Here is a 13,506-nt window from a genome sequence, read left to right as displayed (position 1 = left end):
GACTCAGTATGATCCACTGCAAGACTTGAAAGCCATCTTTCAGGGTAACACAATTTGAGAGTGAACACAAATTATTGTCTTATTTTTCTCTGAAAATGGCTATTTTAGACCCCCTCCTCCCACCATTGGTAATGATGAAACAATGTGGGGCTAAAATGGGTTCAAAACAGGATTTTCATTATCCATATCATTAACATAGTTAAATTAGCTTGATTTAGGGGCATTTGGGATCCTGAGGAAAGTTCAATAATCAATATTGGACTGGACTAGGAAATTCTGAAAACTTTAAGACCTTAACCCTGGTATTTCCCCTCCTGGATATCTTCAGGTACTTATTTTACAAACTAGATTAGATTGCTACAAGGCAATTATTGATTCATGGAGGGCAGGGGTTGGCAACCTATAGCCTCCTGGGCTGGATCCGACCTGCGAATTCATTTTTACTGACCCACAAGCCTGATTACCAATGACTATTTTTAAGATGAGATGAGACTTTCATATTCAACAAAAGGTCTGCTGTTATCTTTCTTTGACCCACCCAACTGAATTTGGATATTATGATCGCAAAAACACAATCAAAACTCAATCAAAACTCAATCGTCTCCATTTCTGGGTAAAAATTAAAAAAAAAATAGACATAAAACAAAAACTGAAAACTGATTTGACTGACCAATCAACCAATCAGCGACTGACATAAGGCAGGGACAGCTTCAGAGTGACATTCATATTCATCTGTTGTTAATATGAATTATTTTTATATATTCAACACTCGTGATTAATTGTGAATATGCAGATCTATCGACACTTCTCAATCTAAGTATATAGTCGACCTTTAAATGAAAATTGTTATGTCATATTCTATAGAATGCAAAATATTAGACTATCTGTCAGATGTTTTTAATGAGATTTATTCTACCAAGTTGCACTGCCTATGTTGAATGTCATAACGGATACATATTTGTTATGACCCTTGGATATGCGCATTATACATATGAGTTTCCAAACTTTTTTCTACAGGTACGAGGGGCGTGCAATAAATAATGCCCATGACCCACTTCCCATAGCAGTAGAGCAACGAAACTTGGCACAGTTATTAGTCTTTCTCTACATAGGAACCACCCAGAGTTATACATTTCTCTCATCGTTTGATGCAGCTCTGGAGACCGTTTTTGTAGAACACCCCAGGTTGGTCCTCCAACCACGACGTGACTTCAGAAATCAAGGCTGCAGCATATGGGAAATGCTTTCCTTTCAAAAACAACTTCATGGCTGGGAAGAGGTGAAAGTCAGAGGGTGCAAGGTCAGGAGAGTAGGGAGGATGGGGTAGATTTCATAACCACACGCCCGTGCTTCTGATCTGACAACATGCGAGTTGTGGACCGGAGCGTTGCCCTGCAGGAGGAGGGTACCTTTGCTGATCTTGCCCCGCCTCTTGATTTTGATAGCTTCCCTTAATTTCCTCAAAAGTGAAGCATAATAGGCTCCTGTAATTGTGGTACCCTTTGCCAGGAAATCTGTCATCACTACTCTGTCCTGGTTCCAGAAGACTGTGAGCATGACCTTGCCAGCGGAGGGCTGCACCCTTGCCTTCTTTGGAGGTGGTGAGTCCAAGTGCTTCCACTGCATTGACTGAGCTTTGGTCTCTGGATCATAGTGATGGACCCAGGTTTCATCCTGTGTAATCAGTCTTTTGAAAAACTTTGACTCCTCGAACACTCAATGAATTCTTGCTTCTGGAATGGTGTGAGCAATCTGGGAATCCATCTGGCAGACACCTTATGCATATGCAAATGGTCATGAATTTTAGTTTCCACAGACCCTGTACTAATCTTGACATCTTGGACTATTTAGCAAATAGTAATGCGTCAATCTTCCAAAATGGCAGCCTCAACGATGGACAGATGCCTCATCAATGGCAGAAGGGGGGAGGACAACCAGATCTGGGAACTGTTTCCACAGACTTCCGGCCATGTTTGAATTCACGATGCCAGCATTTTACAAGGCCATATGATGGGGCATTATCACCAATCACCATAAGTTTCTTTCATTTCATCAAAAGTCTCCTGTGATGTGCGTCCTTTCAAATACAAAAACGGATCACTGCTCGACATTTAACAGGTTCCATTTCACACCTGACTCAGTTCAAACACCTGTAAAACAATTAGTTCAGAGCTGTAATTTGCCACATAACCCGTAGAGATATAACTCATTGCACATGCAAAATTTCAGCTAGATCAGACAACTGGAAGTGGGTCAGGGGCATTACTTATTGCACACCCCTCATATTTAAAATTGTTGTAGACTCTTGAAAATTCAGTATGTTATTGCTATACACCTTATGAGATGACTGGTCAATTTTTATGATTTCAAGTTAAAATGAACAGCTACAGCAGAAATTGTAATACATCCTACTAAAGCCCGATTGTCACAGCTGGACAACTATCTGCAATAAAATTATGTTTTAAACTTGGAAAAAATGCTACAGAAACTTATGGAATGCTTCAGACTGCTTTTGGGCCATTTTGCATGAATTGAGCATCAGTTTTTGAGTGGCATAAGAGATTCAAGGAAGGTAGGAAGTCTGTGAGAGATGATGAGATGTGTGGAAGGAGTCAGAACACCAGAGCTGATTGGCCAAATTAAGAATTTCATGGATAAGAACTGTCTTGATGTAAATGTGGGAACTGTACACACAATTATTTGTGAGGAATTGAAGATGTGGAAGATTTGTGCGAATGTACCAGTCCACAACTCCATCCTTGTCACAGACTATTTGACTAAGATGAGCATCGAGACAGTTCCTCACTCTCCCTATAGTCCCTGTGATTTTTGGTTATTCCCTAAGCTCAAAGAAAATCTTAGAGGCTGTTATTATGAAACAATTGAGGAGATGAAAGAGGCTGTGACAAGAGTCATTGACAGACTCATACAAAAAGACTGTCATGGGGACTTCCAGAAATTGAAACGGTACAAGTGCATTGCAGCCAGAGGAGATTACTTCGAAGAGGACTAAGGTTTCATGTGCATACTATCAATAAAAGTGCTCTATGAAAATGTCTGGAAACTTATTGAAGGCACCTCACACATGCCTCATGAATGTGAGGATGATGCTGCATGTGTATGCATATTTGTATTTATGGGTATATGTGTTTTGTTTGTGGTATAATTTTCAATAACAGTTTGAACCATATGCATCATAATTTCATCCATTTTACTTCGGTTGATTTTAAAGTAAAAAAAAAACAAAAAAAAACCCAACCCTACAGTCTCCTTTCAACATGATTTTTTTTTAAATTATAAAATAGCCATTTTGAAACCGTAAACAGACAGCCATGTTTTTCTTTTTAAATTTTTGAAGACGAAATGATTTTAATGATTTTTAACTATATGACTGTAAAGGGAGGTAATTTGTTTTTCATTGATTAATGTTTGTGATGATCATGGATTTTTTGTGAAACTGGATGTATGGACAAGCAAATTAATATTTAGATATTTTTGAAGTTTAAATAGAAAAGAAAAAAACTTTCTGAAAAGTGATGTTTTTCTAGTTTTGTAAGTGATAAGAATAAGCAGAAGATAATACCTCCAAGAGAAAGACCATGTTGATCCGTACATATGGCACCAGTGACTTCAGGAACTTTACCCCTGAAAAGATGAACCAAATGAAACAATTCATAAGTAAAATAGAGAAAAAAAAAAACAGAATGGAATGGAAGACAAAACGATTAAAAAGACAAAACAAATAAAAATACAAAAAAATAAAGAGAAAAGAAAAAGAAAAATAATGAAAAAGAGAAAAATGAAAAGAAAATAAGACAGAAAAAGTAATAGCAAAAAAGTAATAGGAAAAAATGTTTAAAGAAAAAAAGTAAACACAAACAGGACACTCCAAGTTTTGGACTGGCATCCCAAGGGCTGGATCCCTCCCCGAAAGAGCAAATTTATGTTATTTGATTATACACATGTGCATTATATATTGTACTGTATTTTGTTACTAATTTTTAATGCCATATCCCAGGATTCTACTCTACTCTCAAAAAGAGCCACAATTCACATCAGTGGGACATCATTTTCACTAAAAATTATGTTTAGCTGACATTATTTTTTAAATTAATAAAGTCTTACTTCAAAAGCAACCATATCTGTCTTCCATATGCACTAGTTTGGTTACCACAGTGAACATCTAAAAATGTTTATTTGTCAACATTGATTAACTCATAATGGAGTTAGCGATTTAGATGATTAACAATCAACCATGAATCAATCATTATAGGAATGGACAACAAAAATACAAGGACTTGGTTCAAACAGCTTTACTCGTTTTCTTATAAACCAAAATTTTAACTAAACACATGGAGATGGAGATGTACAGTGTGACCCGAATATAAGAACACGGATATAAGAGAGATTTTCTCTGGTCCCAAATTAGAGCCTGTGTTAATGTACCTATTTACCATGCCTCCCCACAGGACAGAGTTAGACACCAGGGTCGTTTTTTAACGTGGAGAAAAGGTACAAAAATAAAAATTGTCTCAGTCGTGAAGGATTTCTCCTCCACTGAAAGAGAACGAGAAATGGAAGTGCCGCATCTGAAGAACAGATACTACACTTTGATCTTGGGCAAAAGGCCATAATGTACAGGGTAACCTGGATATTTAAAACAAAAAAAAAAAACAGATATAAGACAGTTGTAAGGGCAGGACAATAAATCTCTTATATCCGGGTTACATTGTATATTAGAAACCTAAGGATGTTAGTTTAAGAATTTAGAAAGAATATCTACTAATTGTGCTATTTTTTTTTTTTAAGGCAGAGGTTCTCATGCTGGATAGCAAGGATTGGGGGATATATGTAAAATATGTAAAGAGCATGTATAAAGTGCATGGTATACAATGTATTTTGAGTATATAATGAGTTTCTTTGTGTCGTCTACATGTTTCATGATGTTCTTTGTAAATGTGTGTATAACTGCTTGCATATATACATTTCACATAAAGTTTCAACAGGATATATAACAGTTTATCAACAAACATTTCCTTAACAAAGCGATGGAACATTTGTGGAATTCCATCTTGCCAAACAGGAAAACGTTACCTTCATTCATCCTGATCTTAGTTGACAAATCTGTCAAAGATGAAATGAATATCCACCCAAAGAAACGACGAAAAGTTTCCGGTTATATTTTCAGAAAGCTTTTATTTCAAATGTTTTCCTGTTGGAAGATTGCACACGTCTTTAGATTCTGCTTTTCCCCTGTACAGGGTTTGTAATGGCCCTGATCTCCAAGGTTCCAACTCTCTCTCTGTCCGTCTCCCGTTTCACTCTAACTCTGTCCCTGTTCTGTCTTTTAACTCTGCTTGTATATATTCAAACTAATCCTTTCCAAAAGTATGATTGTTTTTAACTCCTGAAGTTACTGAAAAAGGACTGATTTTTCTATGAAAATCGCTATTTTAACCCCCCCCCCATCCCACCATTGTTTTCCTGTTGGAAGATTGCACATTTCCTTAGATTTCTCCTGTACAGGGCTTGTAATGACTTATGTCATTCGACTACACAAAGACCTAGCACGTGACTTTCAGCCACGTTTTCTGGCCATATCTATTGTTTTTATCCTTAAGTTCGAAAACCTATTTTGTTTCTATCCACCACATTCTTTTTGTTGTTGTTATTGCTTCTAAGTTAATCTAAATATTTTACTAAACATTCCTTTCTTTCAAAACATTCTCTCTGCATACCTTTTTCTATATAACAGTTAAAATAATAATAATAATAATAATGCTCCTTATCTAACATTTTAATTTTTTAATAATAGTCGGTTTTCCTCGCCCTGGCATAATCTAACACTCAACCAGGAATAAATTTACGCCTAGGGAGTAAAAAATTATATAGTCAGGGGTGGAGGGGGTAAATAATTTTTATTTTTGTGATATGAATGTATGATATATTATTTTTATACAAAACTTAAAGTCTTTAACAATAAAAAAAAAGGTTCTCTTTGAACTTTTTGTTTTCTGTCACTTTATGATGGCCATGAACTTTCACAGCTGAAAATAATACTTTTAATATGGAAGTAGGAGGTAAATAGAGAAATACATAAGGCTAAGGGAGGAAGGGTTGAGAATGATTGTTCTAGTTAATGTAATTTTAGGATGTATCTGCTAACGGGGGGAGGGGGTCGCTATCTCCTAAACCATTGAAGAATTTGTGACATGTCTCCTTTCTATGGACATCCAGTGCCAATGAAGAATAATTGAAGTACCTGATAATTTAAACATAGTTATTTCTTTTCATATTGCGTTATGTCTAAGAATACAAATTAACTTCATAATTTTTCATTTAGAAAACGTTTGATTTTCTTTATTTTTTTTTATATGAATGTATAATACTATGTTTATATAAACTCTAAAATCCTAAACAATAAAAAGGTTCTCTTTAAACGTTCTGTATGGCAGCGGGATTTTGCCCCCAGCCATATCTCAGTGGAAAAATGAAAAATGGTTTTCAGCCAATTTTTATGACTACACAAATCCCAATGTTTAGCTTTCAAACTCACTTGATCTTAATCCGATGAATTATTATGTATAGGGCATGGTCAAAAAAGATACCAATGGCTATGGTAGTACTATAAGAGACCAGTAAATCGACAGAATTAAAGTTGTTTTTGAGAGTCTTCCAAAGGAAAGTGTAAAATCAGCTTGTTCCAAGTTCCGGGCCCAAATTGAGGTTACAATACATGCTAATGGTGATTATTTTGATGAAAACTCTTCGACAACAGTTGAATTTCCTTGCCTATTAAATTTGTTTGAAATAAATTAAATTTTATAGATACCAAGTGCTGTTTTTCCTAATAAAAGTGTCAAATTTATCTCAAACACTCTCCCTTTCTCATATATATTATCATATTAAAGTCACTTTGTGTGTGTGTGTGTGAGAGAGAGAGAAAGAGTTCCTTATAGGTTATGAAACGGCTGACCTTATCTTTTACAAATTTCACACAAAGTTAATTTATAGGACTTTTTTTTTTTTTTTTTTTTACATAGGCATCACCACATTATCAAGGCCCAGAGGCCACTCAAGGATAAGGGTTAAAGAGTGTACAGTAGAAATTGGACAATATAGTAATCATTAGTAATGAAAATTTGGTAAATTTGATAACTTATATGGAACGGCTCATCAAGAACTTATTTACTTTAGACTTGAACACAACCATATTGTAGTCAGCCGGAAAGCAGGAAATCGGAAGACAATTCCACAGGCGTGCAGTTCTAAGAAAGAAGCTTTGTTCATGGAATCTACGTTTAGGTTTAGGCACAGATAAAGAGTGGGGGGAATTATTGATAGTGTTTACAGCTAGACGAGTGTTTCTTGTGAAAGTTTGGCGAGGGGGGACCATAGATTGAAGCTCAGTCGAACACTTTCCATGAAAATAACAATACATCAGAGACAAACTCGCAACATCTCTTCTGTGAGATAGAGGTTGCAAGGAGGAGAAAAGGACATCTCCTACGAGGCTACGAAGTCTATTTTGAACTCTATCAAGGCAAAACAAGTCCTTTCTAGCAGCTCCTGCCCAGATGTGGCAACAGTACTCCATCCTTGGACGTACCTGGCTCTTATATAGATAGAGAATAGCATCAGCAGTGAGATATCTACCGGATCGATAGAAAGATCCCACCATTTTTCCAGCGGCCTTGGCAACAGATTTGATGTACGTGTTCCATTTAAGATCAGGAGTAATGGTCAAGCCCAGAAGCTTGTCAAAACTTGAGGCCTCCTGAAGATGAGAGCCATTCATTTCAATTGAAGCCAAATGTGGATTAGAATGTTGATGATGTAAAGAGAGAAGCTTGGTTTTAGATGCATTAAAAGTAACCAGCCACTCCTTTCCCCATTGTACTACGTGATCAAGATCAGAGGAGAGAGAATTGGAGAGAACTTGGTCGTTTACTGTCTTAGATGTGGTACCATAAATGGTAGTGTCGTCAGCATAAATGTCTACAAATGATGTAAGGATGTGATTTGGAAGATCATTAATGTAGATCAGGAAAGGAGTTGGGCCCAGGATGGACCCCTGAGGGACACCGGCATTAATACTGTGAGCTTCTGATTTTTGCCCCTCAACTACTACTCTTATGAACCTATCAGAAAGAAATGATTTAATAATTGAGAAGACTTTTCCAGCTATACCATAGCTAGCGATCTTATGAAGTAAACCTTTATGCCATACCCTATCAAAGGCTTTAGATATGTCAAGAGCAATTGCCCTAGAAAGATTGCCGCCGTCGAGAGATTTGCTAATCCTATGCGATATAACTGTAAGCACATCTGCTGTAGATCTAGCAGAACGGAAACCATATTGAGTGTCACTAAAAAGGTTATTTTTGTTGAGATGGTTGATTACTTCTGTATTTAACACGGATTCTAGCAACTTACTCATGACGCACAGGAGACTTATTGGCCTGTACTGAGAGGGGGATGAGCGATCACCTGAATTCTTAAATACAGGGCATACTGATGAGATTTTCCAGGGAGATGGGAAACTATTCTCCTTAAGACAACGTTTAAACAGTTTTGTAAGTATGGGCGCTAGTTCAGGTTGAAGTTTTTTGAGTACTATAATTGGAATACCATCAGGGCCAGTTGCTTTACTGGAATCAAGGTTTTTGATTAGCTTGGCAACATCACGTACAGATATACGTATATCACATAGCGTGTTTTCTGATACAGGAGGAAATATTGGGGGTTGGCGGCCTTGGTCGCAAAGGATAGAATTAGCTGCAAAGTTCTTGACAAAGAGTTTGGCTTTATCTGATGCTGACGAGATTACCTCAGGTCCATTGATAATAGTTGGGATGGAGCACACGCTTCTGTTCAGGATTCTGTTTGCTATTTGCCAAAACTGGTGGGAACCAAGCCGCTGCTCAGCTACTTTGGACTTAACAGATTGAGCATACAACTCTCTTGCGTTCCTTATTACTTTCTTACAATGGTTGTTGGCAGTCCTGAAAACGGCTTTAGTTTCCATACATCTATTACGTTTGAAGCAGTGGAAAAAGTGATTTCTGTACGCAATGGCAGCAGCACATTCTGGAGAGAACCATGGCTGGCTGTTAGGTTTTTGCTTAAACTTTTTAGAGGGTATGAAATGGTCAATACCTACAATTAACCATTCAGTCAGGTCTAATACAATAGAGGACACATCCTTTTTAAACATGGAATACAGAGGTAGATCCGATATAAATGTACGGAAGCTATCCCAGTCAGCCTTAGTGTATCGATATACTGTACGATGGAGAGGTACGTCTGGGGACTTATTACATTTCATTTTTATCTTAATTGATACAACAGAGTGGTCGGAAGATCCAAGAGGCGACAGAACAGAAACTGAACATAGTTCAGGGCAAGTTGTGAGAAAAAGGTCTAGTAGGCTCGCATACTGGCCGTCATTATCGGGCACACGGGTGGGTTCCTGAACAATCTGAGTGAGGTCATAGGCAATGGAGAAATCATGACAGAACCTCCCCTCATCATCGGTCTTGTTAGAGTGGGTCAACCATTCGACGTTGTGAACATTGAAGTCTCCACATACGTGAATGTTAGCTGAAGGATAAGCAGATAGGACTTGGTCAATTTTCTCAGAAATTCATCCAACAAGTATTGAAAATGGAAAAAATCTGATCTTAAAAATAGCTTTTTTCTCATAGGTAAAAAATAATTTTTACAGTGGAATATTTTTTGTTACACTAGCAAGGGAGATAATAAAATCTTAGCAAATCATTTTTTCTTAAAAAAAACAACAAAAAACCCCCAAGATTTATTAAATCTGAAGATAAAGCTTAGTGATAGAGCATTCAACTACAGCTCAAACAATCCTCTGTTCAAACCCGGGTGTAATTCACCATATCACCGCAAATCATTTCTTTGTTTGCATATTTTAAAAACTAAACATTAATCAGAAGTGACTTTTCCAGGGCATTCATCGTGAAGCCCAAATATTAGCTGACATGATATTGTAAATAAACACAGAAGAAATTTGATGAACAACATTATCATTTAAAAATTTTTTTTGCAAATTAGTCCACTGGGTAAATGATTCCTCGTAATATATAATAATTAATAGAGTTGATTTTATAATAATCCATACGTAATCTGCATAAATTAAAATATCATGTTTAAGCATACTGTACGACAGGGCAATGCCGGGCTGCCAACTAGTATACATATTTCCCTAAAACTTCTAGCCTTGATGGAGAGGAGACTAAAGCTTACTGCTATGGTTTCAAATGATCTGAAATAACAGCAAGGGGAGACCTGATTCCAAATATTTCTTATATGTTTTATCTTCCCTCTTTTGGAAATAGGGTACGATTATGAATATCTCAGTATCAAATAATCCTTATACACTGTGAAATTTACTTTTATGTATGAAAACCAAAGAGGGGAAATATAGCATGACATTTTTAGTTTAGTTGAATTAAATTCTAAAAAAAAAAAAAAAAAAAAAAAAAAAAAGTTTATTTCAATAGTAAAATTAAAATGGAATAAAAGTTCTTATACTGACCCACAAACTCATGGCCGTCAGTGTGATAACGAATTAAAAATGAAATCCGGATCCCTGAAACCGGAAGGGGGGGGGAGTGATATTGTATTAGCAATTTATAAAGATCATCGTCATAGAAAAAAACTGTTTATGTTGCAGTTTCTGTTATCTATAATATAAATTTCACCTGTCTGTTTAAATGTATGTTTGTATGTATGTATGTGTGTGTGTACTACCTGCCTCATGGTCGGGTCACCGGTGACTAAACTGGTTCCCCCACCAGACTTGTTTGGTGAGGAGGGCGGCTAGTCTCCATGAAGGATTAAAAACAAGACCTTCCAAAGGGCGAATGAACTCTTTTTCTGGGTCAACGGCCAACTAGCACCGTGTATATTTGTGTGTGTGTATATGTGTATTCGGGTAGAGAGGGCTCTCGTAAGTCGTGGTGAAGGCAACCTTTCTAGGAGAAGCAAATCTCTAATTTAAAAAACCATAAAGCGGAAGATCAGTACCTGCATTAAGCTGGTCTGCAGTTTAATTTGTTGCTGGCTATCTTGCTCTTGCTTGTTGCTGGATCTCAACATTTTGAACCGAGAGAGAGACTTAGTTGTCATACAAAGCTAAGACTCTGTAACATCATATTTGTATAGATACTCCCTCAGACACTTGGAATCATGGATTTTAAATGTCTGAGGGAGTGGCACTCGTCTGACAAGACGTTGCAATCGTCATGTACGTGTATCTATGTATAGCATTACAAGTTGATTTTTTCTTTTTAGATAATTGTTATTTTATCACCTTTCATGAAAAGAGCTATGTAAACGATGCTTAAAACTGTTTGAATTATACAAATACCATCAAATAGTTAAAAAGTTAGAATTTTAAGGGCCAAAATTTAGGCTTTTCCGTGAACATTTTCCTTTAGAAAAAGTGGGCTAAATTACGAACCTCAACATTTCAAGAAATTCGGTAATTTCGCCACCATTTATTTATTTTTCAAGCTATTCTCAATGAAACTTGGCACTCTTATGTAAAATTGTGTGCTCTTTCTGATTATGCAGTCAAATCTGATGTATCTCTTTGCCAGAAGCCATGAACTATAAATTAAGATGGACAAATTTCAATTTTTTTTAAACTGGCGCGTGGTATCATACAGTGGGTGTCTATTCATGAACAAAATTAAGTATTATTGTGGTATTTAAATATAGCTTTATTGAGAGCAGGCATTTTCCTGCCTCCTCACCAAAGGAGAGCTTAATCTGGGGTGTAGCCATTGAATGCCTAAAGAGCATTCATGGCTGGTATTTACTACTCCCCTCAAAGAAAAAAAAAATTGAATAGCTATGAATTAATCTCAGAAATAAATCAAAGAAAATTTTTCATATAGATTTTGGATTTCTGTAAAAGATGGAAATTCCCATAGTTGATCAGAACGTATGCATTTTGGGACCAGTCCAATTTTCAATTTTGTAAATCCTCTCTATCTGGCAAAAAATATACCCCTTTTTCTGAGATGCAATCATAAATTATACTCTATAGGAATCCTTAATATAGCTTTCACAGTACCAGGATACCAGGAATCCTGATAAGCAACAACTATATATTTCCCAGTTGATGGTAATTTTTGTCATTTCTATTCTGTTGTTTTACTGAAAATTCAACTATGTAAACAAAGAAATAAAATGGTAATTTTTTACCTTGTTTCCACCTTAACATTTAAAATGATTACTTTTATAGGTTTTAGGGTATGTTGAAAATGAATATCGCATTTAAATTTCTGCAAATAAGTAGTTTTCCGAATATTAAGCAATGTCATTTTTTATGTTGTCGCTGGGGGCCATTTTGGTCTGCGCGAGCACGCAAATGTAACCCTGAGAAACTATGCACAAACGCACATACCAAGATGTCCACCAGCAATAACATAAGAAATAACATTGCTTAATATCCGGAAAGCTACTTATTTGCGGTAAATTTTAATGCAATATTCGTTTTCAGCATACCCGAAAACCGTGAAAGGTATTCATTTTAAAGAAAAATGTTAAGGTGGAAACAAGGTAAAAATTTACAAAATGAATCACAATGAAATTCTTTATCGAACCGCCCAATTATTATTATTAGATATCCTCAGTTAAAAAAAAAAAAAAACGGCTTTGTTTTACAGATTTGAAAATGGTCTTGACAATAAGTTAAAAATAAATTCAAGTTTCACGATATATTTTATTTAATTGTTAGGTGAAAGTACAGAATAGTTAACAAAACACCCTTCCTTCCCCATGTTAAGAATAAGTTTCTAAATAATAACGCTATTATTGCAGCATGGTAGCATAAGTACACAAGTACCTTTTATTTGTTATATATTTGTTTTGTTTTTTACCACGAAAAACACAATTCTACCTTCAGTACAAGTAAGAAGTTATAAATACAATGATAACAGAAACGCATGTACTTAGTACATTTTGTTGTTTTTTAACGCTGTTAGTACGGATGACCAATATCGAAAAATTGGCTAAAAACATGAATTCCTTCATCCTCAACCGGGCACTTTTCTTCAAGGAGGGTCGCTTTTTTGTTTTTGTTTTTTTGTGTTGCCATTTTTGCAAGTCATGATCGGTTGGAATGACTTTACTAATTTCAACGTTTCAAATTTCCGGTCGCGTCATGGAGTAGGGGTAAGACGTCAGGTTTTCTTTCACTTTCTTTTCCACCTTCACGTCACAGGTTCAAGCCTGCCTGCCTACTACCACTTTTTTTTTTTTTTTTTTGCTCAACACACACCTCCAAACACCCGGGCAACACCGAGCACCCAGGCTAGTATATTACTAAATGAACAATTATTTTAATTAAAGCTTTAATTAGTATTATACATCTAAAGTTGAGAAAAGTAGATTACACTCAAATATTAAATAAACCCGACACCAGGTAAAATTCGGCGGCCATTTTTTATATTTTTTTTAATTTGGCTC

The 13,506-nt window shown here is 36.0% G+C and overlaps 1 protein-coding gene across 1 annotated transcript in view; it reads right to left on the bottom strand.

Annotated features, from left to right (window-relative positions):
• The window catches only part of LOC145243406 (ragulator complex protein LAMTOR5-like), a 78,140-nt gene that overhangs the window by 4,810 nt on the left and 59,824 nt on the right, over positions 1–13,506 (bottom strand). The window contains exon 2 of the mRNA XM_080106261.1: positions 3,584–3,645. Coding sequence (XP_079962387.1) covers positions 3,584–3,645 — 62 coding nt within the window. The remainder of the gene's footprint in view (positions 1–3,583; positions 3,646–13,506) is intronic.

Source organism: Euprymna scolopes, chromosome 22 (assembly GCF_053919585.1).
Source record: "Euprymna scolopes isolate OS-2025 chromosome 22, ASM5391958v1, whole genome shotgun sequence".
NCBI classification, from domain to species: Eukaryota; Metazoa; Mollusca; class Cephalopoda; order Sepiida; family Sepiolidae; genus Euprymna; species Euprymna scolopes.
The sequence above is the reverse complement of the archived record's forward strand: the minus strand, read 5'-3'. Positions and strand labels throughout refer to the sequence as shown.